Below are 26,024 nucleotides of genomic sequence, written 5' to 3' on the forward strand. Positions count from 1 at the left end.
GAGCTGATCCTGTTGGAAATGGTGCGCGGGAAGCTCTTAGCTCGACTCTGAACCTTCCGGAGGCTTGCGAGAGTTGAACAATTAGTTTCCCTGAGTCTGCTAGACGCGGAGCTGTAAATTTTTCATTATTATTACGCAATGATTACTTTGACCAACTAATCAAATAATTGCCATTAAAATTACTCCGTCGGATGGTATTTGCAATTACTTAACTGCTACCAGTGATCTGATTACTTTTTAATAACTACTTGTAACTGCCCAGAAAGTAATTGATAGGTAATTAAAGGTAATAACTACTTTTTCACTTACTTTCAAGTGATTGCAGTTACATGGACGGTAATTGTTCAAAGTAACGATAACTGTCTTCCAATTACTCGTAATTAATTTTAACTAGTTTTGCCACCGATTTTGGCGGACAAAAGTAGTTGAAAGTAATTACAAGTAATTAAAAGTAATTGGACTACGGTAATTATTACTTTTAACAATTACTGTCCGTGTAACTCCAATTACTTGAAAGTAGTTTGAACATTGAAAAAGTAGTTGTAAGTACTTTTTAATTACTCTCAGGTATTCTTAACTATTTTCTAATTCAAAAGTAATTACTCGAAATTGTAATTGACACAAAAGTGATCGTTACTTTACAACTCCGATTAGACGGTATTCTCTATTCGGTACAGCATCCCTAAGTAGTCAGAGATCGTACACGCCACGGAAAGAACAGGACCAGCTCCAAGACAACCAGCGTCCACGATGCTTGAAAAGATATTGGGTTGCTTCTCTGTGTCGGCTGGCCTCGTCGAGTCCTCGCGGTTCGACGGAGCGATTTCCGCACGCGGAATGCCCGATCCTCGATGAAAAGAGTGGTGCACCGCGAGGCTCGACGAACAGCATATATATTTATAAATGTGTGTGGGCCTTGTGCTTTCGTGTGGCATGCCTCGACGCGAAGATAACCCGATCGTTACCGTCTGCGTTCCGATCCGGTAAGTAATCTGCATTTAATCCTAATTCGACTACGGCTTCCGTATATTAACACCACCTTAGGCTACTACAAGCGAACTTAGCGTACACGAAAGCTTTCCTCTGGCTTTCAAAGAACTTCGAACGCGGCTCGCCGACCGTACGGGGGACGCGGTGCTTCTCGCTTCCGAGCGACAAAATTGACACCAGACGGTTATCTCGAATTGAGGCCAATAAGGCGATGGATCGCTCGCGATACAGACGTATAAACCAACCAACGATTCCGTTACTCGAATCCGAAGTAGAAGTTGTCGGTTGGAAACACCGATCGCTGGATCTTGTACGTTTTCGGTTCGGTGGTCCGCGAGGTTCGAAATAGTTCTTTGAATGTCGGAGTTCAACCGCAACGCCCACTGCCGTGGACGAGGGAGCACGTCTAACGCGATTCTCTATGTCTAGGCTTATTTCGATGGCGTACGGTCAGATCGGTATGATCCAAGCTGCGGCCGGTTTCTTCGTCTACTTCGTGATCATGGCTGAAAACGGATTCCTGCCCCTGTATCTTTTCGGTATCCGAAAACAGTGGGACTCGAAGGCTATCAACGATCTCCGCGACAGCTACGGTCAGGAATGGGTAAGCTCCTTGTCCTAAAGAAACGCACCACGCTTACGTTCCGACCCGTTACATGTTTATTTCTTCCTGCGCAGACATACAGGGATCGCAAGACACTGGAATTCACCTGCCACACGGCCTTCTTCGTCTCCATCGTGATCGTACAGTGGGCTGACTTGATCGTCTGTAAGACGCGACGTAACTCCATCATTCACCAGGGAATGAGAAACTGGGCCCTGAACTTTGGCCTGGTGTTCGAGACTGCCCTCGCCGCGTTCCTAAGCTACACGCCCGGCATGGACAAAGGTCTCCGCATGTTCCCTCTCAAGTAAGTTCGACATTCTCGAATCGTTTAACACTGAAGAACGAGTACACGTGAAGTTCGCCATAGAAATTTGGACAAAATTCGCGTACGATCACGACGCTCTCGCCTGTTTCAGGTTCGTCTGGTGGCTGCCTGCCCTTCCCTTCATGTTCGCCATCTTCATCTACGACGAGACGAGACGATTCTACCTCCGTCGATATCCAGGAGGCTGGCTCGAGCAAGAAACTTACTATTAGACGCAAAAAGGAGAATTAATCATACACGCAGAGCGCGCGCGCAAGAGTAAGAGCGAGAGTAGCAGAGAGAATGATGAGAGAGAGAATGAGACGCATACCCACGCAAAATATACACCGAAAATAATAATAATAATACTAATTAATAATAATTAACAAAAGAAACCAAAAAAAAAAAAATGAAGAAGAAGAAGAAGATGATGAAGCCAAGAAGGTAAAAAATCACTCACGTTAAAGAAACACATATACATTTTACACGGGGCGTGCTATTCGGGTCTATCCGTACTGTCGCGAGATCACGAGATTAATCATTGGGGACTATGCCGGACGGTGGACGAAGTATGTTCGCATCCGTCGAACGGATCGACGATCGATCCAGGATGCGGAGTGCGTCGTGCACGACCGGTCGAGGTTAACAATGTGTACAAAAAAAAAAAAAAGAGAGAGATGCTTTCCCTCCTCGTAGGCGGGAAGGTGATACAGATGAAAACAATGAAAAACCTGTAAAAGAAGAAACGATACAAAAGGCATTACGATGTAACGAAGCACGTTCGTCGTTCTGACTCTGCGAGTTGCTTGCACGCGCGTGCCGGTGTATCGTTACCAATATGGCCGTCGTTCGAGAAACATCGAAATGATCGACGAACAGGGGTACTACGAGCAACGTCAGTCGAGAAGCTTCCGAAGCTTCCGGGTACACGCCCGATATGCTATCCGAAGGTCGTAGGTGTGTCGGTGCTGCCATCGCATTTTCAAACGAAAACCAGAGCTGGACCGATCGAGCGAAGAGCAAGGGCCTAAACGAATACGCGAACAGAGGGTATATCGGGATGGTACGTTCGAGCGAAGGGCACCCGCGAACCTTTGGGCGAGGATGGCGACGAGGATGGCCGACAGATCGACGGATAACGCGCACGTCCGTATGAACGTCGACGGGTGTACACGATAAGATCGTTTCAGGATCATTTAGACATCTTGTGATATCGACAACTATTCATAGGCATCCCTGTGTTAAATATCTAAACAAAACAAAAGATCACTGCGCTAGATTGCCACGTGCTTGTTATAAAAGTTTTAAAACAGAGCAAACAATAGAGAGACGCTGAAGATGCAAACCTAGATGGAAAGTAAGGAGTAACCGAGTATCCGTGCTACCGGACGGAGACGTCTCGTGACAACCAAGAGTCTCGAGTAGACGATTAACCGATAATTAATTAACCAAGAAGCGAGTACGTTAGATTGGCACGCCCTAGAGATTATCCACGACGAGAGGGACGAGGAGCTTACGACACTCAAACGAAACAAAAACCAAAAGCAGTCGAATAACGGAGATCACACGCAGGTGTAAGAGAAGCGCGTTCGCAGTAGTCATTAATTGTTCCGATTGCGAGCAACGTCGTTCGAGAACGGGCCAGGAACGGACGAAGATGACCGGAGTGATGGAGAACGACAGAGGATCGTCGACGATATCGGTTCGAACGTAGGGGGTGCGTACGCTTCGGTTTCGCGATGAGATTTCAACAGAGGAAGCTGAACGCGCGGGAGCACGGGATGCAGTGGCAAACGGACAGTATAATAAATAACTAACAATCGAATCACTACCACCTGACGAGTATGGAGTAAGATACTAATAAAGAAACAAAGAACGGAGATATACGTTATTTAATTACCGCGTGCTGATAACGAAGCGGTGGGGAGACGCGATTCTCTCGCCGACTTGAGACCGGACAAATGAAGTATGATAATGTTATTTAAAAAAAAAAGAAAAAAAAAATATGAAAAATATGCAAACGAGCTAAATAGAGAAACAAGAGTTTAAAGTAACGCCCTACCTCGGGATCAGCGTCTGTTTCCGGGGTTTCGAGGGCGCCACCGATAGTCGAGGTAACAGGATATAAAAAAAAAAAAAAATTGCTAGTAGAGAATGATAAACAGCGTTTAGGGGAGAGCACCGGAACGAGGGGATTATCAATGACGGACGGAGGTGCGGGAGAGAAAGGAAACAGAAAAAAAAAAAACATTCTTACTTAGGCGAAATTAAAAAAAGTAAAGGAAAAAAAAGGTATAAATTCATTCTCTTAGTTTTTCATAGGTTTAAAACAACGCCCAGCGGGACAGCTCGCTATAAATCATTGACCCCCGAACGCAGAACGCCCTGTACCACCAACCCCGCGGTCTGTCGTGCGTGTATGCATGTGTGTCTGTCGAGTGTCGATACAACGCCCCTTCGAATTTTTTTAGGAGCAACAGAAAACAAACCAAAAGAAAAAAAAAGCGAAGAAAAAAAAACACAAAAAAAAGACAAAAAAAAATACGAACGAAGGTGACTTAAAATGCCTGCCACGCGACTTTTCGGGCCGGGACGTTACGAGTAGACGTGCCATCTAAAAAACCAAAAAAAAAAAAAAAAAAAAAAAAAAACAAGTCGTGGTCTTGTTTCTCGTGCTTCTCTAAGTGTGACACGTACTCTATCAGTTGTATCGTTCTCGTCTTACTTTGTCCCTATATGCGTTTTAAACCTGGTTACCAGCTTTCACCGCTTCTTGTGCGTGCGCTAGCTACGTCGGTAAAGAATATAAGGTGGTTCCGTTTCCCGTGAAGAACGATAAGCGGGAGCGCAGATTTCGAATCGCTCGTCAACGGACTAAAGCAGCCCGGCTGTTCCGGTCGAACGGTTCGATCTTCGGTTCCCTTCGTTTTCCCACGGGAATCGAGGCGGACCGTCAAAGATCTAGGTAGACGAGGGTGACGCTCGCTCGGCGACCCTGGCCCCAAAACTACCCTAAGTGTTCAAATAATCGAGGTGTTCTCGAGGTGCAGTGCACGCGTAAACACGTTCTGCCTTCGCCGATCCCATCGTGCCTCGATCTCTGTTCGGGTTGCGAGTTTCCTCCGTCCAGCCCTTCCGAATGAATTTTCTCTGTTGTGCGCGCGATGGGCTGGCCGCGTCGAAACGGTGAACTCGAGGGGGGACCCGATCGGATCGGCGAACGACATTCGAATCGCTTTCGAGACACGTGGATCGCCATTCGGATCCAGACCGATAACGTCTTTAGGAGGGAAACGTGAGAGTGCGGAAAAGAAACGGACAGAGGACGGCGGCGGTACCAGTCGCGTTGCTCGTCGAACTCGGATCAGACCCCCCCGACGAACGGTGAACAAACTTCGATCGCGTATAATACACGTCCCCGGTGATTTGTTGTTTCTCGAGGAAGAAGAAACGGCGGCGTGAACTTGAAATCGATTCTATCACGGTGCTAGGGTGTTCGGTGCAAGGCTAGCGCCGATGTTACAAGCGCTCTCTGTGTAACTTTCGATCGTGGCGCCCCGTTCTAACTGATAATACAAATTAAAGATAAACGTAACCTAAGGTTTCGAGTTGAAAGTAATGTGTATCGTTGTTACGTAACGTCGCCGAACAAATTACTGTCAAGCATGAGCATAAACATTGTGAATTCGAGAATTCTTTGATCGTTCGATAATTTTCTAGCTTTTCCTTTGATCGCGTTCGTTCGATTGATTTTTAAAAGAAGCTGTTCTTCTCCTCTTTCTTCGCGTAAACTGGGACTGTGCAAGGTTGTCTCCCGCGCGCGTTCAAAGATCCGATCGTTCCTGTCGCAACGAGAATCGAACGTAAAGAATGCGTGGAAATTCGCAAAGGTAGATCGGCTCCGGTGGATCCCTGTGTGTCGAGATTAGGACGACGAAGCTCGAGTAGAATTGGGAGAAACGAATGAGAAACGGGGTGGGGAAGGGAAGGGATGGGGGCAGTTCGCGAATCGTGAAATGGCTCGCAATCCGGTGCTCCGGGAGCTGGGATTGGAGGATCCGTGGTTTGTCGACAGGGTGTTCCGTGCCCGGGGGGCGTAGGAGCCCAAAAAAAATGCTTTGCCGTCGTGCGCCTCTTTACTTTAGGCTAATAATTTAAACATTAATAATATAATAATAATAATAATTATAATGTAATACATGTTACAATAAGATATTATTAGATGTAATTATTATATATGGTTTAGTCTAGATCGTGTTGTTGAAGAAAAAAAAAAAACAAAGTACGTATAAGCGAACAAAAAAAAAAGATACGAAGTACGACGACGAAAGAGAGAGCGAGAGAGAGCGAGAGAGTGCGAGAGCGAGCGAGAGTAAAGAAACGAAGAAAAGTGGCGGGGAGAGGAAATTTTCGGTCTAAGACCATAAATCTGCGGCGGACTGAGCGGGACACTGACGGGAAAATCCGCTTTTTGCTTTCGTACGTGATCGATATAAATATATATGTATATTTTTTTTTTTTCGGGTAGCAACTTCACTTAGGACCTTCGACGCGACGTGCAACTCGCATCAAGAGTCGCGTGATCGATAAACGTAGGTCGCTTTTATTGGTCGTGGATCTTTATCGGAAACAAAATGTTGCCCATCTCTGATCATAAGATCCGACGGTGGATCGGTATACTTTTATTTTTCATTGTTGTATTCGATATCTTTATATATTTTTTCAATGCTATTTCATACACAAATAGTGACTTGTATAAATTCTATTGTATTTGTACGTATTCGAGGAGTGTCCTCTTAACAACATGGCTGTGTTCGGAGTAACGTGGCTTTGTTTGGATTCGCTTCGTCTCGTGGAACGAACTATCGGCCCCCTTTTCTTACACACGGTGTTTTCTTTCTTTTCTCTATCTCCTTTTTATCGGACAGATTCCATTTCGCGCATCTGTTATCGGTTTTCCTCTTATCCGGGGACTCGTTAAAAATTATTACGGTTGAACTTTTAAACTAACTCGTCGTTAGGGAGTTCCCAGTATTTATTATATATGTATAATTGCTGAAAAGGTCAGATTTTAATTAATATATTACGTATTTTCGTCGTATCATAAAGGGACATCCTTAGTTTCAGCCTCGAAGACTAACCTCTCGGCACCGCGAGTCGCAAATCTCTTCGTGTTCTGCAAACGAGCGAATCTCAGTCGCCGATACCAGAGTTCCGATTTCTTGTTAATAAGTTTCTCATCTAGATAAAAAGTGTCTTAAACGGAAAATCTTCTTATCTGGATACAAAATTTTCGAACAAGAAACAAAAAACAGGCAGCTTTCGATCGATTCGTTCGAATGAAGTTTCGTCCTGCCTTTGGTATCGCGAACCGATTTTTTTCCCCCGGGGTGAATAGGCGTGCACGAGCCGTAGAAAAAAAAGTAACTAACGCGTGAATGTGGGCGAGAGAACGAGTGCTTTCATACGGGTCCTTCGCCTTTTCGTTTGACCGCGATCGAAACTCAATTGGCGATGTACGAAAAAAAAAAAAAAGAAATCGATAAAACGAGAAAGAATTATGGAAGAAATCGAACATATTCGGTTGGGAAACGAAAGAGACAACGGGTGGTCACGAGAATTCCGTGGAACGTCGCCCCTGCACAGCCCGCCACACCACGACAGAATCATTGAATGATTAAAATATAAACAAACAAACAAAAAAAAAAAATAATGAATGATGTTTTATTAATATTGTACATATTTTAAATAATTGAAGACGGACAAACAGATCGCGCGTGAATGGTGACCCACGAGAAGGCGCTCCGCTTAAAGGGGATCGCCTTTTGCGTACGGGTCCCCTGTACTCTTTTTTCTGTTCTTCGTTTTAGCGCCGCATAATACACTCTACACGCGTACATACACACAGGACAGACACACACACACACACACGCGGTCACGCGCTCCGAAGAACACGTGCGACATATAGAGAAACACACGTATAAACACACACGCTCAGAGATAAAAACGTACACCGCTCTACCAACTATCTCTTCTGATTGACGATTCCTTTCATATTGATTATTCTGTAAGTTCTGTTTTCACACGTGAAATACATTAAGGAAGAAACGAGAGACATTGTCCAACCCAAGTGTCATTACTTTTGATGTTAAATAAAAAATACATAATTAATAAAGACCTCTTTATTCTACCTATCCGTTCGGTACTTCCACGGTACGCAAACATAACGTAAGGTGAATATCGAAGTCGAGCGAGAGAAAAGAAGCTTAGTTTAACTGTCCAAGTAGTATTTATTACGCTTATGTACACCTTATAATAATTACAGTTAGAATTTATTCATATAAATTTTAATTTCACGTATAGTCCGTTGTTGTTTTCAATCGATTTCCGATGACGCTAGTTTCTGTCGGTCCTTGTGTAGATTCTTCTTGCGCAACCTTTGAATGTGCTTCTTCAATTTACCAGAAGTTTTCAGCTCCTCGTATTGAGAAACTAAATCCAAAACTTTTCTCTCAGCTGTAAAACAAAAGATGTGTCGCATTACGATAAACATACTTTAATATTTCAACTTGCAAACGATACTTGTTTATAAATACTTACTCTTCTTTTTGAAAACAGGCTTTTCACCCCGTTTAATGGCTTCTACTATCTCTGTCTTGTCTTGATTCTTCTTTTCCTCTTGGTGATCTCGCCTCTGCTCTTCGCGTAATTGATTTTCCAGTCGTTGAATAAGATATTTAATCTTCTTTATTACTTTTGGATCCTCTGTTTCCGTTAATTGTTTCTTCAATTTTTGTAAATCATTCTTCTTCACGTCGGTGAGAAATCCGTAAGCCTTTTTAAACTCCTTTTGATCGAACGTACCGCAGAGACCGTCGAACCTGGGATCTCTTGGTATATTTTTTTTTATTTGCACAATTTCCCTAAATCGAGACACAGGCTTCTTCGCAGACATTTCCCGGGGTCTGTTCTTATTTTCCCGTTTGAAATCGACTTTTCTAACTTTACGCGAACCGAACAATGCTTCGTTATAGACTTTAGTTCCCAACTTCTCTTTAAGTTTCTGCAAATCTTCGAAACTCATCTGGGAAAGCTCCGTCCTGATTTGATCCTACAACATAACGACAGTTTAATCATTAATATCTAGATAATTTTCACATACGTTCGATCGTTTTAAACGTAAACATAACTTGTAAACAATACACTCCCCTTAAACACGTCATGTTATCAAAATACGAAACTAAAGTATTTTTCTTGGGAACTTACTTGATCTTTGTCTTCGTTAAGAAGCAAATCTTCATCGTCACTCATGTTAAATAACGGAAATTGTTAGATGAACAAGATACTATATAAACTTTAGTATGATTCGGTATTGATATAGTTCACTGGTTAGGTTATGTTGTAAATGTCTGCAATTTTATGGGGCAGAAAATTCTGTAGCATCTAGCGGCCAATAGGTCGAACTAATTTTTCATAGGTATGTCTATATAGTATATAGTATATAGCATATAGTATATGCTATTTATAATATTTTATTAATGAAAAGGCCCTCAGAGGCTGTAGCGGTGACAATAAGTAAATAGTAGTGCAATAATTTTGTATTATAAATTACTATAATATAATAGACTAGTAGCGCCATCGGTGGCGAAACGCTCAAGTTTCTAGTATAAAGAGTTCCCTTTGTTCCTGCTAGATGTCGTCACTGATGCCATTGAATTAATAATTTTTTTTTTTCATAAATACATAATTAATGCGATCCTTTGTTTTATAACACTCCAATACATTGGTTAGTGTGTTAAATTTATCATTTTTATGAATAATCATTTAATTGTATTTATTATCGACCCGTTAATTAGTAGCGCCATCTCGTAGGACAGATAGGAACTTTTTTCACTACAAACTTGGGCGTTTTGCCACTGATGGCGCCACTTTTACCGAGTTTTACTTTTGTTTGTTTTTTATTTTTAAAGTACATGGATTTATCTCCCATATTGCATCACTATGTTTACATTGATTTTTACATCAGTACAGTGTCGATACCATTCGTGTGTCCATAATATTTGCAAAGCGGAATCTAAGCTAATGAACTATACCAACACTGAAGCACACTAGAAATACAATAACACTCTCTTTATTTTATCAACCAGAGTACTGTTACGTAGAGCAATGTGTACGATTAAGTAATATTAAGATGTCGCACATGTTCGTTCGATCATTTTAGTAGTATCATTACGCAAATTCCTTGTGCAACATTACTATTCCCTAATATTACGTAACGCATTAATAACAATATAAACGTCATTATGCCGCGACTTATTTGTATACGTATATCACGATAGGACCTCTCGATCTGCCTAAAAGGATAATTGTGCTGCGTAAAAACTTGGAGCCTGTACAGTGTTTCCCTCTGTCCACTTCTCAGTCAGACAATATTTCAAGGTAATCTCAGTCTTCAATCTAATAAACATCATTACTTCCTAATTGTATTGGTGTTTCGTTATAAATGGAAAAAAGGGTCGTTTTAACGTTCGCTATCATGATTCGTTTATTAATATATCGAAAGGACACATATCCACATCGTTCCAAAATATTTATCATATCGCGTAACACATTTCACAAAACTGTATCTCGTTGGTAAACTATGTAAAGTCGAAATTCTGAATATTCGGGATAAATAAAGTTACTTAACATTTTCACAATTATATTTTAAAATATCGGATACAAAATAAACGAATGATATCCTGAAAGCTATAAGAGAATAAGGTTCGCAGAATGGAATTTTAATAGGTTTTTTGGGTTAGGTGTAATTTTTATATTTCACGAATCTTAAATTAATTTATTCCAACCATTAACCTATATTTCAGAATCGGCGATCTGAAATTACGTTCTCGAGAAGCATAAAGTTAACGTTTGCCACGAGGTGGCAGCACCGTTAGGAGTGTCTAAAATGGCGGGCGTGCTGTTCGAGGATATTTTCAACGTGAAAGACATCGATCCAGAGGGCAAAAAGTTTGACAGGGGTGAGTTTGAAACGCTCTTTATACGTTCGTGTATTTGTGAATAGCATCGTGCGAAAATACTTGACTCTGACGCGAAATTTATAACCGTTGATGGTAGTACGTTCCGTCAACGTTTGTCCCTTGCGGAAGTTGCCGGGAAGCACATGGTATGACAGCTTGATATAAATACTGGTTTTTCTACTTGAACTCCTTAAAAAATTGTCTCATCTACTCGACACGAAGTAGTGCGTCTATCGCCTAAGGCTTCTTCATTGACAAGAATGTTGCGTTTTCGTAAGGCACGTTCTAAATCGTACTTGTTAGTTTACCAACTGATCCACGTCCGCGGGAAGTATGAAACTCGCACGAGGGAAAACAACCGTTGCAGAACTGTATCGACAAATCTAAGTAAATCGTAATGGATTATCATGCCGCATAAATATCATCGTATAATACTACACAAACTCGTACAATGCATATAGACGGGTGTGGGTAGTAATATTTATTCAATCTTTATTTCGTCGTTCGAAAGGCAAAGAACACAGACGGAAATCAGTATTTTAGAAAGGTAGCGATTCGCCACAATGTAGCCTCGTTCTTTCCATCGCCTTGAATTCTGATTTAAAATTTGCTGCTCGTGTTTGTTTTGTCCTACTTGTTTGCACGTCGCCACGTGTGTCGGTCAACAATGTGCGTTGTTTTACTTATCGCAACCTCTTATCGGTGTTCTGTTACACATTCAGCGAAAAGTGATGAAATCGAAATGCTTCCGTACTTCGGGACGCTGTTCCGTTCGAAATATTCCAATTTGGCCTGTGGCGAGGTTTGTTCTTCGTATACTTAAATCAGTGACGGGCGAAACCCTAGGTGTCGAATAAATCTGAAGTGCGCCGATATGTTTGTCTCTTTTGAACATTTTCCAGAGAAAGAAACGAGACTAAGGTTTTACCCATCTCTGACTTAAATAGCATACAGGGTGTCCCAAAAATGTTGTAAGCACCTTGAAAGAGGTGGTTCCGGAGGTGATTTGAAACAATTTTTTCCTTAGCGAAAATGTTGTCCGAGGCTTCGTTAAGAAGATATTAACGAAAAGCACTGACCAATCAGAGCACGCGTATACCGTTGGAGCGGCCGCGGTAGCGTATGAGCGCGCCCGCCTAGCGCGTAGCCTTCGCTCCACCAGCATCCTCGCGCTCTGATTGGTCAGTGTTTTCCGTTAATATCTCCAAAACGAAGCCTCGGACAACATTTTCGCTAAAGACAAAGTTGTTTCAAATCACCTCCCGAATCACCCCTTTCAAGGTGTTACAACATTTTTGGGACACCCTGTATTTGTTAACCTACATCCCCTTTTCGTACTTCAAAGAGTAAACAGCGACCCTGAAACAGAGTCCTCGTTACGTAGTCGTCGTATTTCAAAACTGTTCGTCCGATAGCACGACACGATCCATAGTGCGATCGTCGTGACGAAGATGCGATTCATAAAAAAAAAATGTAGCACGTATCGCAACGTCACCCTATATTTTCACCTACATTATCGGCGGGGAAAGGGTTGCGGTGGAACAGCAGCGTTCCACTCGGATGGGTGTTAGTGGAGCCAAGCAACGCGAACGAGCGAGAGAAAAGATCGAATCTCGGTTAGCGGGGAAGGGAAAGGAATTAATGTCGGGGGAGGGGGAGGGAAGCTGCGGAGGGGCGTTGGGAGGCAGCTCCGAGGATGGTATAGAGGCTGACTGCACGGTAAAAGCACTTTTTCCTGCGAACTGCACATGATTTCACTCTTGAAATTTGACGTGCATCGAGGTGCGTATTGTTTCGATATTTCGCGAAAATAAAATGCGCTCGATCGCGAGCGCTGCGCGTGGCTGTAAATCGAAGCTGCGCGACTCGAAAGTTTGCGCCCGCGACGATAACAGGGATGAGAACTATTCGAAGATGTTGTCACTTTGACACGTTGGTCGCCACGTCACCCAGAAATGGGCGACAGGACTTTTCGCGAAGGAATGAAAAAAATTAATTTCAAACGTGAGGCAATAACGAAAATAAATCTGGATAGGATTCGTGAATTTGGCGTCGTTAAAAAATTCTATATTACGATAATGTTGACTTATCTAATCTTCGATAGTCTCGAGACATAATTTTAACATTGTAACGATATTCGCGAGTTTTAACTTGGCAGCCGTCGTGTTTAAAGGGTTTCGAGGGAGGCGTCGAACGAGTCGTTGAGTTCGTCATCGAAATGGCTACCGTTTAGAAACGAGTAAAACTATGGAAATGGTTCGGACACAGAAATACTCGACGAGCAATGCAAGCTGAAACCTTTTCGGTATAGGTTGTATGCTCCCTAAGTGCGATCCTCGGTATAGCAATCGACCAACGAGTCCGCAAACTTAGTTTCGAGTTTCCAGAGCGTTGTTGTTCCGGTTTCGCGTTCGCATGATTCATCGCGCCGGTGACAGGGATATTCGTGGTGATTATTTATGCGATTCCTCTCGACTTTCACCAGCCGAACGCGGGATAGACGCGTTTATATAGGTATATAGGATAAAAGGGCGGTGGGACGCGATCCGCTGGCAGGCAGCGGAGCTCCGTCGCGGAGTTCTGGAAGGGTGTGGCGCGGCGGGCGGGGAGGTAGCGAATGATGGGTCTGCGAGGGATGTCGAGGGGTTGAAGGACGAGGGGGGGTTGGCAGTCTGCTGCGGCCGGTCGATGCAGCAACGATGCCCGCAGCCGCAGCAGCAGCAAGCAGCACCGAGCAACTTCGCATTCGCGTAATACGACGCAACTCTGGATCCCGTGGGGAGGTCTGTAGAGTGGGGGGTGCAGCCGGGACGTGTTAGAGCACCGGTGGTGGGGGTTGACACGGTCAAGGTCAGTCTCCGTTCCAAGGTCGCGGGGAGATGTCATCTCAGGAGGGAGACGCGCGCGCGGTCTTTCCTTCTCTGTCCCCCACTTTCTCTGTTCGCGTTGTCTCGTTTCCTCGATTCGACGTGCTCCTGTCGCGTTTCACCGTTTTACGAATTTAGATTTGTTAAGCTCTATTACTGCAACAGAATTAATTACTTACGCCGGGAAATATTCACATAAAACGAGGCTGGAAAGTAAGACTCTGTATATTTGCACGTCCCGGAAAACGTTTCTTTGATAGCGCAAAGATTTTGTACACGGTACAACGAAGCTTCTTCCCTCGACTGCGCGCTCGAGCGGTTGCGTGGTGCAACAGAGATTTCTTCTAGTGTTTCTTGCTCTTCTGTTTCTCTGTCTCCCCTAGTGTTTCCACTGTTGCTTTTGTTCGCTGTGCCTTCTTCGCTGCACATCGAAGGTTACGCCTCAACTTGTCTACATCGAGTTTTCCGTTGCTCTTTTCAATCCTTTCTGTAGACATAAATGGGTTAAACAAAACCGAGAGGCAACCTGCCATCGAAATTGATTTCCTTTCGGAGCTGGCGTTGGCTGGCTGGTCGGGAGGTCGTCGTGAAATCCCGTTCCCACGGTTTGCGATCCTCGTTAATTAAATGACGTTGATCAATCCGAACCTAAACCTGCTGGTCAATCAGTGCTTTGTTTGCGAATCATGTAAATCTGTTTCCACGGTTGTTTGGTCGGACGTTCGATTTTCGTTTCGACGCTTTTTGGTCCGAGCGGCTCGAAAAATTTCAACGAAGCGAACGCGGCGTGAACGTTACGGTTCGTTTGCACCGTCCAACGAGTAAATTTCGAAAAGTCGTCCGACGTTCTCTCGTTTCCGCGAAACAGGATAATCGTATCTCGGACAGAACTACGTCGAGAAATTACCGCTTTTAGATCAAAATTCGGTTTACAATCGGATATTTGCATCGGGCCAATATTTCGCTCTCGCGATCGTACTGGACAGGGAAACGGACGCATCGAGAGAGGAAATGATATCATTAATTTGTTCCCATTAATCCCATCCTCTTGTTTCTGACGGGCCGTTCCGCGAATATGATATTCCAATAGGACACGTGCCTCTAATTCTGACGTACGGTATCGACTTCGTTTCCATTTTCGTGTATAAAATTAATCGCTCGGAATTGGGCGTTGTCAGCGAATTTCACCGCGAAATGCCTCTGCGAGGCGCGCCTCTCGGTTGATTCTGCGAAACGAGCTCTGACATTTCAAAATGCGTGATTTACAGTTCTTTCATTGTTATTATTCCTTAAGCCCCTTGCAGAAAAAAAAGACATGGTATTCTCTGGATTGATTAACGTCGCCTCAATTTTCTAAAAAAAAAACAGCATTTATGCAATCGATGACATTCACACGTAATGTCACCGTGCACTTTAGCTCCCGTAAAAGCCACTAAGGGTTAAGGTTTCCATCTCGATGTATTCGTGTTTGAACTTTCCGCGTTGCGCAGTTTCGCGTTAAAAATTCCCAAAAATTGATCCTTTCGTTGGACAAGTTCACAGTCCTACTTCTTAGATCTGTTATCAGAAATCTCGAACACGTTTATTCGGCCATTGTTAGAAAACGTGTTTCAGCCTCCGTACTGCCGTATCATTTATCTAGAGGAGCTCCTCGAAGTCGATACAGCCGCAGTAGTTCCAGAAACTTTAAATCCTGGAGAGCGCATCTGTACATATAGGTCGGCCGTCCAATACGCGATTAAGGCCACGACCTTGGCCGACAACTGCACCGAGAAAGAGTTTAAAATTTTTAACAAGCCGGGTAAATTGCCGACGATAATATTTATGGAACGCTTTCAGACGGTGGTTACAGATGTTTGCGATCGTTTCATCTGTCTTCGAACGAACGCCAGTTATCGCGATAGTTTTCGATCGGAGGAACCGTAGTTGCTCGAGAAAACTTTATAATTGAGTCTCTTTCAAAATTGAACAAAAGTCCGAACGTTCGGGTTGCGCAATCTTCAAAGATCGTTACTCACGGTAGGTCACCTTCCTAATGCCGGGTGCTGAGGTAATTCGAGCAATTTGCTCGGACAACTCAAGCAGATCGCTGGCGAGCCTAATAATTTCCTCTTTCTGTCCAAGAATCGTTGCATACCCGTCGTGACGGTATTTTTAGGAATAGAATTATGTCGAGCGATTCCGCGAACGACAGTATGGTACGTGGATAACTCGCAGGTGTTCAGGTGAGAAATTCGAACTGCTATCTTATTTATTCGATTGATTTATAGTAGACGTAACAAAGAGCAATTAAATCAGTTAAATATTGGAAGACGTTAATCGATAAAAAATATCATTTGTACATTTGGCAGCTGTTTTACCGTTTTCTAACTTGGACTATTCGTACGAACACGAATCAGCGCGTGTTCACTAGGCTGTGTCAAATTGCAGTTCATAGAATGCTCAGTCTCTGTTAGACGCTCCCATGGTTTCTTTAACGACCTAATCAAAGCAAATGGCGCAAACTCTAATTACTAGGTTAGCGTATACGTTCGTAATGACGTGACTGTGATTCCGGAGTTTAAAATGAAGCCATAAACGAGTGCACGTTGCTTTAAGAACGGAATTACAAACAAAAGAATCTTCCAGAAACGTTCGTTCCTGGGAGCGTTAGAGTGTTACGTCAAACGTCGGGTCGCATTATCCATTTAATCTAATAAATGACACCGAGCTAATCAGGCAACGGCGAATAGAACCCGCGACGAATGCAAGGCACGTACTCGAACGCGCGTGATCCTCGTTCTCGAATGTTTTCCTTGTCATCGACTAGACGGTCCCATCTGCTTATTCTCATTCTCCGTGACCCATTTCGATGGGACGAAGGTAAAGCAAGGACGAAAACTGTTAGACCTATGTTGTAAATATAAATTAATCGGGACGCCGTATAGGAAAACACCTTTCAAACTACGTACTTTTACGACTGACTTTATTTCTTTCTCGTTCTGTATTCTTCCGCGATCTTCTACAATCTTCCGAATTCTTCTCCCGTTGCTCGGCATTTCGTCTGTTTATAAACACTCTCTCCCTCTCTCTCATCCGCACTCGTCTCATCCACACTCGTCTCATTCGCTCAACTTCACATTCATACATTCATAAACAGATTTCTAATTTAAGATTTGAGAATCGGGTCACCTCTGCCTCAACGACAATCATTTTATTGGCACTTCCAGTACCAAAGAAATGAAATCTAAAGAAAACCTAGAGAGTACTACTGAGAGTCACCTCTCGAGTGCAAAGAGTTAATAATAACATCAGAACTTATACTTCTGCTTATACTTATACCTATATTCCTGCGAAAGATACCCGTATGCAGGCAAATCTTTTTTAGAAAATAGCGTTCGTATCGAAACCACCAAGAATGAACGTTTCCCGCCATATTTAAACCGCCCACGATCGAGAAAACGCGGCATATACCGCTCGCCGACTAACGGAAGCGCTGATTGGCCGCAGCGCCGGCTGCTCGACCAATCCCGCGGACCCTTTAGCATGGCGCGATGTGTGCCGGTTGCCGGCTTTCGCGCTCTAACTCGCTAGCAACGCTGCGCAGAACAAGATACAGTGGAGAGGTATCTGCGCACGTATTCGCGGGAAAAAAAAGTAAAGCGTAAAATTGCGATCACGACAAAGACGATGAACGTTTGTGGAGAAGAAGGAAGGACGTAGACGGAAAGCACGAGACGGGGCTAGGTAATAGGGAGGAAGAGATGCTGACGATATTGTTGCAAAACTTTTTCGGTAAGTCGCTTCATCTCTCGATAAATCCGTTCGAAAATCGAATGCCGTCGATGGCCCAGTTACAGAAGCCAGCGAACCAAACGAGTTAGAAACGTGGTGTGCGTACAGCTTCTGGCGGATACGTCTTGCTAGGGACTTTAGTGAAAAATAAGCCAGCGCTGATTCTCGGACGAGGGTCTGCTTCGACTGTAACGTATTCGATAACAGCCCAAGAAAGTAAAAATGGTCGTACGGCATCGAAGACCGAACGAGAAAGAGGAATACGAAAGGTGGAAGCGAGAAGGTGGTACGGAGGAACGGCAGGAGCGATAAAGAGGTAGAGAGAGCGCGAGAGGGACACGTCGATGAAAAAGGGGGGCACGGTGGTGCGGTGCCGGCTGCCTTCGGCGAGTCGACAGTTTGGCGTTCGGTGTTGCTAGGCGCGAGGGCCACTGTCAGTGCCAAGGCGGCAGCCGGCAACCTTCTCGCGACCGCGAATCGAGCGAACTTTTTCTTCGTTTCTTGCCTTCGCGTATCCGCTCCGTCATTCCTCTTGGTTCTACCTCGAGGGTTTATCGAGGTATTCCGTCGATAGTTTATTCTCGTCGGCGCTGGTTCTCGTCGCGATGCGTTTTCGAGACTGTTCGAAACGGTGTATCCAGGACCCGATCGTGGCTCGGCTCTTTGGCAGCACTGCGTCGTCGTCGTCGTCGTGTTGTCGTGCTGCGTCTGCGTGCGTGTGTGCGTGAAAACCAGTGTTGGGCAAATTTTAATCAAAGTAACGATTTACGATCGCGATTAGAACGAGTAATCGTCGATCGGCCGGGATGGAGGAATTAATCGTGGCTCGCGACCGTCGTTGATTTTTATGGTTAGTTCATGGCGGTGGCTCGATGTGTTTGACAATGGATTCTCGAAGGTCGATTGTGAGATTCAGGAGAATTGGTAAAGTCGTAGGATACGTTTTGAATCTATACTAGACGACTCGAGTGTATCGTTGAATTTGGAATCGTTACGAAAACATCGTACAATTCTGTTTGCCATCTCTACGTTACACGAGCAAATTTTTATCTAGATGAAAACGTGTCCAATCCTGCCAAATGGCGGGCTCGCATTGTTCGGTCGCGTACTCGAGAATATTCTATAGCCATATTTTTTCGAATTCAGACATCGACAGTCGGTAATCGACTAACGTTAATTAGGATTAATTTTGACTGAATTTTTTAGTCGTGTCGTGTAATGGATTAGTTGGTCGATGAATGCCTAGCTCTGGTGAAAATGTCGAGAAAGAACGTGGAGAATATGCAAATCCAGCGGAACGAAACTGCGATGGGACGCCTTTCGAACGATTTTGCGACGGCTACGTACCACAGGGACTGGCCAACGATCAGGTAAATTCCTTTTTCTAATAAATTAAATGGAATTCGACGAAATATTTGATGAAATGCAAAGTGCAGCCAACCGTATGGAAACGCGTGTTAACATCTGTCGATCCGCGTAGTTACATCTAGCTATACTTTGATTGTATTACGTATGTCGATAATAAAATCGATAATAAAATTTACCGTTGGAAAATTCTAAAAGCACACAACAGTTTGGCATGTATCGGAATCGCAGCGATGAATAACGAGGTGACCTTCGCCAAAAATTATATGTTGTATCGTGTATGTGGAAATCGTCGGAAATTAGCGATAGCGAATTTTAACAACGACAATACGTAAAAATGCTAATGCGGCACGTTTTATCGCATCTTATCGGACAGTTAAATATTCTTTTTGAACCGTGAAAACGTTTCAAGCACTTTAGACGCAATAATGGCCAACGGCGACACACGCGATAAATCGTTTCGATTTCATCGACCGTAGCTTCTTATCTCGACCGTTCGATGTCGTCGAACACATTTTCAACCTAATGGTTTCCGGTATTATACGCTAGTTTTGATATTTTCATTTTTGTAACCGCCAAACAGGTATAATTGTATCGAATCTTATCGCAGAAAATTTGATAACCGTACTCGAGCTATTCCAAATTCAACTTAATTTTCATATTTGTCGCAATGTTACGAAATTTTCGAGGTTAGAGAAGTTGCATCCGTCTTTAGTCGAACGTTAGACGTTCTCCTAATTTTCGTCTCCCGTCGGCAGTCGACCGTGCTCGCGTACCCTCGTCGTGTGTTTACACGCGATCTACGACGCAAAATCGACGTAGAGGGAAACCGATCAAGAGAAAATTGCGTAGTTAACGGGTTGTATCCCCCTGATCCGCCTTCGCAGCACTCAGGGGTCTCCTAGGTGTCCCCCGTTAACGCGATTAGGGGAATGAGCGTAAATCAACCGATTGGCTTGCGTGCAAGGGTGAACCTGCGCAGACGCTTGCATCGTTTCTCGACTACGTTTACGTGATCGATGCTAGAATCGCTGGTACTCTTCGGAATGTTCAAAGAAAGGTGGCAGAGCGTAGAAAGTATTCGTACACCGATCAATTTCCAAAAAGACTGTGTAAAATTGTAATTTATTAACTTATTTTTGGTAAACAATGACATTCTACATGTTCTAGGAAATCTCTAGAATAGATGGAATACAAAAGAGAATAGCTATTTATTTATGTTGCGAAATTAACAAGAAAAAAAAAACAATTCATCGATAGAAATATTGAAGCAATAAGTGTTTGCACAACTGTTTAAAAGTACTTTCCTGGAAATTTGATGTTTTCTAATTCGCACGGACCAATAAACTAACGTGTTTACGTTACAAACCCTGCTGTAAATGGTTCGTCGTAAGAATCGTACAAGTATTAGGTTGTCCCAAAAGTTTCTTTCGCGAGTTATTTTATTAAGCAATTATTTGATATGGTCGTGTTTATATAAATAGACAATCTAATTTCATAGATATATATGAATATATTCATATCGTAACAGTAACGGAGCAAAATGAATCGTGCAGAATTCAGTAATGTAACATAAAACATAAAACATAAAATATTAATATTGTGCATGTTATTACTTATTAATAGAGCGAAAGAAACTTTTGGGACAACCTGATAGTTAGGAACAGGAACATCGTAACAGGTAGGGCACCGATCGTGGACCGAGTCCGGTGGTTGAACCATTTTCGACAGACGGACAAATGAAGCGCTTATCGACTCCTGCATTTTCTCTACAATTCTCCGACTGGGTCTAATGAAATTTGTTCGAGCCCTCCGCTGTCTCGTCAGCCGTAATAATTTCTCCTACGCTTTTATACGAGCACATTCTTCGGTCAAGTGCTCCCGTCGCTTTCATCAATTTTACCGACACGTTATACCGACAATTAATTCCGCGGAAAGAATGCCCCGAATGCTTCGGCCACTTGATAAAGCGGGACGAGCAAATCAACGGAATGGTTTAAGCGCGATCCCGATGCGTTCTCTCGCGGTGGTAAAACCGAGGTTAACAATTTCTGTTTAGCGAGATTCTTGGAACGTCGGTGGCTTGTGATACTTTTCGAATTTCTTTCGTTCGTTCGAACGGTTCGTTCGAATAGTTCGTTTCCGATGTTTACGATCAAATATTGAACCGAATCGTTTGAAATTTAATTGTTCACCTTGATGTTCGCTGGTCGCCGTTCTAATCTCGAAAGTCTCCTATGAGAATCTCAATGTCGACGAGATTGCTTTTGGGAACGGGTCCTTTTGCCAGTCGACCTTGAGCCCAGCTGACAAACCGAGAAAGAAACGAGCGGCAACACCATGGTTCGTACGTAAAGGGGGGGGGGGGAGAGAGAGATTGCGTAATGCTTCGAGATACCATGACATTGGAACGCCCATCGTCGGTCACCCAACGTCCTCAGGGTTCGTCTTTGTCTCGGCAAATTCATAACGAGGAAGACGAGGAGCGAAAAAGCCGCCCGTGTCAACCTGTGATCGGCCTCCTCTCCCTCTCTTTTCTCTCTTTCTCTCTCCCTTTTCTCTCTCCTCATCGATCCCAGTCTCTTTGTATCTTTTACGCCGAACGTCGGCCTGTCCAAATGGCTGAATTTATTTTCGTACACGCCTTTCGACTTCACCGACAAGAGATTTATGCGAAATCGCGGTTCGTGGCAAACTTTTAAGCGCATTGGGATTATTCATACGGACGGGTGTGCTCGATGAGGAATCAGTCAACGATTCTTCGTTCGTTTTTTTTCGGTTAAACGAAGGTTCGCCCCTCGAGTGATACGTACCCTCTTTCGCGTGTTTTTCATTGGAATTTTCATGCCCATAAGGGCCACCGAGAACGTTTTCATTCCACGAAAAGATACGATTCGACGAATACGATTCAGCTAAATGCTGGAGGTCCGCGTTTAGTTTTGTTCGTTGCTCGAGAATTTTTCCAATCTTCGACGAGGTCCACGGTTGCATCGTCCTTCTAGTGGCAATTAAAGGAAAGTCGACGGCGGTCCTGTAGCGAAAGATTCTTTCGATTCTTCTCGTTTCGTCCTGTGAGCTTTATTAAAAGTTGGAACGAAGGGCTTGGACGTTGCCGGTTTAAAGTTACGGAGATTTTTATTGGAAAAGTCGTAGACGTTTTTCTCCTTTCCTTTTTAACCGTAAATACGTAATTATCAGCGAAGTCATTATCAATCGTTGTTTTAATTAGTGGAAGTTTCGAGCGTTCTTAGCGCAGGCTGCGAGTCGAATCGACTACTCGGGAGAGACACGAGTGTACCGATACGTAATTGGTTACATCCCGCGACCTTCGACTCCAGCAAGAGTTGTTTCGTTGATCGTCGATTCCTGCTTGACGCGTGTCGTATCAAATCGAAAAGATAAACGTGCTCTGTGCAGCGTCTATCGAGCTGGCTTAATTCAACCTTCGCGTCATTATTTCATGAAATCGAACTTGGTGTTCGATTTCCGTGCCTTCTCCCGATTCGTTCCATATCGTCACAAAGTTTCCTTCGATCGCGTCGCTCGTCTATTCGCGAGGCCAAAATTGAAATTCATATTTCAGGTAGGTATCTGCCGCGAGCGATTGCCTTGGCTCGCTATGGAATTTCGTTACCTTCGATAAACGTGAGATCCTTTTCGCTTGCGCTGTCAGGGTTCGAAAAAGATCATCGTGAACGTTAAGATTGTATTTTTCGAATCGAACAACGAATCTTTAACGCGACCGTTGTTAACACAGAATCTCGGAATGGATCAATTGCGAGTCCTCGAGCCACGAAGGACAGTCAAAATTCCCGCCCATCGCCCGATTAATTAAAACCCGCGTCCCCTTTCTCGCCTGTCGATCTTGATCAAAGGAATCGATCGACTGGCCTAGCGCGGGACGGACCGACAAGGACGAACGAAAAGAAACGACGTTTAACAAGGAAAGGGTGTTCGCCAGCCGTCGGTTTCGATGAATATTTGCTGAAATTTGCCCTAGTCCGACCTAAAAGCTTCTTCTCCTTTTCGTATATCGTAGAATATATCGAGGTCCTCTTCGTTTCATTAGCTTGGCGACGTTCTCGAAGTAAACGAGGACCGACTTCGGATCTCGAATGCACGCCGTTTAACGTTTAACCTCGACCAAGTTGCGTAACGGGTTCTCGGATTTTTCATCATTCGATCGAAAGAAAGTAATTCGTTGCTCGATGGGTTAAATCGGCGGTGTGCAACCTTTTTAGCGGGACCTTGTAAGAAAACGGAAAAAACACACGAGTTAGCCGTGTACACTTGGCCGCGTTGAAATGAAAAGGTTGGAGGAACACAGAAGGTGGCGAAAAAGAGAGAAAGAGAGAGGAAGGCTAACGCGTTGGATGAGACGGGGGTTGGGACGGCGGGTGATGCGTCACCGAGAGGTGGTGGTTACCACCCGCGCCCTCCGTAGCTCTTTTGAAGGTCAAGGTTTCTCCACCGCGCTCTCCTCTCTCCCAACCCCCTGTGTGCGCGCGTGTGCAAGGGGATTACGAGGGGTGCGAGGAAAGAGGGTCTGCAGGCGTACAAGTGTTGGTAGACGAGAGGGCAACGGAGGGTGAAGGGGTGGGAGTGCGCGTGGGTGGCCGTGGGGGTGTGTGCTAGGGGTGGCGAGAGCCCGGTGCCCAGTATTTATAGCGCTTGCGAACCGGTCGATAGCGGATAGCGACATTGCGCAGTTGGGAAGCCCTCGTACCGAAGTCCACCCCCCTTTCTCTCCCTTCTTCCGTCCTTGTCTCCTAGCCACCTTCCAACACCCCTCGTCCACCCTTTACCCGACCTCTTACTTGCTCGGCCACCCCTTTCGCATCAAGGCTTTTTCCCCCCTTCCGCCCTTCTCTTCGCCTTTGCTTTAAACTTAATTTTTTTTTTAGTTGTGGTTCGAGCAGAGGAAAGGAGGAAAATTTCCTCGGGACATCGAGCAGAATTAGTATCCAGATGAACATTCGTTAGTAAAGGGCGGAAAGTACGTTCTTCGTACGTTACTTGTTGAATCAAAATTGAAATTCAAGTTACTTCACGTTCCTTTGTTCGCTGTCTATCGCTCGCAAACGTTTCGCGTCCTCGCGAAATGGTCGATATTTGTATCGATTGTGGGTGTATTCAACTGTTACAGTTTACAAGTCGGTTTCGATAATGCCGGATAGTATGTTCCATAGAGTTCGCCCGTTGCGTGACAGCTGTACGCGAAGCGAGCTTCGGATTTCTTCAAAGATTATCGCGAGAATGTTTTTGTTTACGCCAAGTTTCGAGAATCTCCGTCGAGGCTGGCGTGTTTTTCGTCTCTTCTTCCCTGACTACCGATGACACGACCTCGTGTGAAATACCCGTGCGAATCTATCGCGCATCGACAAATGTAGAAATTTCGAATCGTGATTTACAACGAACGAATGAAAGGTTTATCTAACGTAGGCGTGTGTCGTTGTCCATCGCGCGTACTAAGTATAGAAGGCTCGCGTCTATTTTCGCTGTTAATTCACAGAGCGGTTATCAGAGACCACTCGTCGATCAGTCGAGCTAAAATTAAGACGACGGATTATCGAGTATCGAATTATTAATAAGAATCACCTGGCGCGCCATTGATTACTGAGGCATCCGAGTAGGTACACGTGTAGCGTGCAAAAGATAATTAATAAACGTTAGAGGGGGTGGGGGGGGGGGGGGCGTGAGCTCGATGACAAACATTAATTTCGACGAACTCCTTTTCCTTTGTATATAATTATTGCGTTCGATGAAATCAATTCTGAGCGGGATAATTAAATTGCTCGGATCGTTCATTTTTGCGCAACAACGCGGTGAAAAGGATGAAATTTTTTAATAATGAACGACGTCAAAGTAAAAATTACTTTCGTAAAGGGAACGGGAATTCTGGTATAAAATTTAATCATCGAACAGAGAGCATCCGAAGAGGAAACAAAGAAGAACGCAAAGGCTACGAGCGAATAAAGCGAACAAGATACTTCTCGCATCGCTAAAGAAGTGTCCTTGGATTAAAAAAAAAAAAAAGAAAAAAAAAACTGCTAAAAATGGATACGGAAAAGCACTGCACAGTCATTCTCGCTGAAAATCATCCGTCACTCTCGCTTGGCCGTTGGATTCTATAAAACATTCTATATACAGAAGTAAAACGGACAAAAGGTATCGATCGGTATTTACATTCATTGCCATCGGTAAAAAGAAAAAACTGCATGAAACACAAACTTTTTCAAACCTCATGGGTCCCGTCGCGATTAAAAACATTTGAATTCCTGAAAATGTTCCCGATAAGAAAATTTAAGATAATTATTCGAGCTCCTTGTTTTTTTTTTTTTCCTTTTTCATAAATACGATTCAACGGAAAACAGATATTAAATTTGTTAGGTATCGCGAACGATGCAATCGAAACGAAAGCAAAGAAAAAGATATCAATTTTTCTTACGATAGAAAGGTAAGAATGGCGGACAATTTTGAGTGCGAGCCACTGCGTGTACCTGCCACGGAAAGAAAGCAAAGAGAGGGAGAGCGCGAAACAACGAAAAAAGAGAAAAGGGAGGTCAGGGGGTTGCCGAGCGCCGCCCCTGACGGGGTGGGGGTAAATCTATCGCCGTCCCTTTCTCTCAGCCGAGGTGCATCAGGGGGTTGTCGCACACCCCTTCAGCCGATTATTCGGGTGCTGGAGGAAGGCAGACGCGAAAAAGGATCGGACGGAAGAGGATGGATCGAGCGTGGGCGTTACTGTGAAAAGAGATGGAAGCTGGTTAGCTGGATAAAGAGTTGCGGCGGGGAGGGGGGGGGGTGTGGGATACCCAGAGAAACCCGAGCGACAGAGACGACGAGCAAAAGAAGAAAGAATGGAGATGGTGAACGCGAACGAATACATACAGATAGAGAAAGAGAGAGGTTCCCGCGGGTTTCGCCGAAGAACTGCCGACCGTAAAGGTCGCCGTCGCGAACTCTTTCCCTCCTCTGGGGTTCTTTCTTTCGTCTGCATCTTCCTCGCGGTCCTGTAACGACGAATCTTGACCAGCTGGCGGCAACGTCAGCGACGGACAGGGATCCGGTGCAGCGTGCATCGTTCGCGACGTGTT

General features: G+C 44.2%; 3 protein-coding genes across 12 annotated transcripts in view; 2 read left to right on the plus strand and 1 right to left on the minus strand.

Annotated features, from left to right (window-relative positions):
- LOC128879323 (sodium/potassium-transporting ATPase subunit alpha) overlaps positions 1-7,440 on the plus strand; it is a 79,684-nt gene extending 72,244 nt beyond the window's left edge. For all 8 annotated transcript variants that reach the window (XM_054128368.1, XM_054128367.1, XM_054128366.1 and 5 more), the window contains 3 exons: positions 1,420-1,594; positions 1,669-1,901; positions 2,014-7,440. In XM_054128368.1, the coding sequence (XP_053984343.1) occupies positions 1,420-1,594; positions 1,669-1,901; positions 2,014-2,134 (529 nt within the window). In that variant the 3' untranslated portion in view covers positions 2,135-7,440. The remainder of the gene's footprint in view (positions 1-1,419; positions 1,595-1,668; positions 1,902-2,013) is intronic.
- LOC128879332 (ribosomal RNA processing protein 36 homolog) lies at positions 7,361-9,344 on the minus strand. The gene is made up of 3 exons (XM_054128387.1): positions 9,168-9,344; positions 8,502-9,012; positions 7,361-8,417 (listed from the first exon to the last, which is right to left on the minus strand). The coding sequence occupies exons 1-3, from the start codon at positions 9,210-9,212 to the stop codon at positions 8,278-8,280; spliced, it is 696 nt and encodes a 231-aa protein (XP_053984362.1). The 5' UTR covers positions 9,213-9,344; the 3' UTR covers positions 7,361-8,277.
- Positions 9,345-10,765: 1,421 nt separating this feature from the next.
- The window catches only part of LOC128879335 (DNA-directed RNA polymerases I, II, and III subunit RPABC3), a 52,302-nt gene continuing 37,043 nt past the window's right edge, over positions 10,766-26,024 (plus strand). The window contains exon 1 of one of the 3 annotated variants that reach the window (XM_054128390.1): positions 10,766-10,921. In XM_054128390.1, the coding sequence (XP_053984365.1) occupies positions 10,849-10,921 (73 nt within the window). In that variant the 5' untranslated portion in view covers positions 10,766-10,848. Of the gene's footprint in view, positions 10,922-17,516; positions 17,563-26,024 lie in introns of those variants that run through there. The other 2 variants (XM_054128389.1, XM_054128392.1) reach the window with 2 other exon arrangements.

Source organism: Hylaeus volcanicus, chromosome 7, assembly GCF_026283585.1.
Source record: "Hylaeus volcanicus isolate JK05 chromosome 7, UHH_iyHylVolc1.0_haploid, whole genome shotgun sequence".
Lineage (NCBI taxonomy): Eukaryota > Metazoa > Arthropoda > Insecta > Hymenoptera > Colletidae > Hylaeus > Hylaeus volcanicus.

Coding starts and splice junctions, on each gene's coding strand:
- LOC128879332 (XM_054128387.1), bottom strand. CDS start 9,212: ATGAGTGACGATGAAGATTTGCTTCTTAACGAAGACAAAGATCAA. Junction 9,013..9,167: donor TTAACGAAGACAAAGATCAA/GTAAGTTCCCAA, acceptor GTTATGTTGTAG/GATCAAATCAGGACGGAGCT. Junction 8,418..8,501: donor GCCTGTTTTCAAAAAGAAGA/GTAAGTATTTAT, acceptor TTTGTTTTACAG/CTGAGAGAAAAGTTTTGGAT.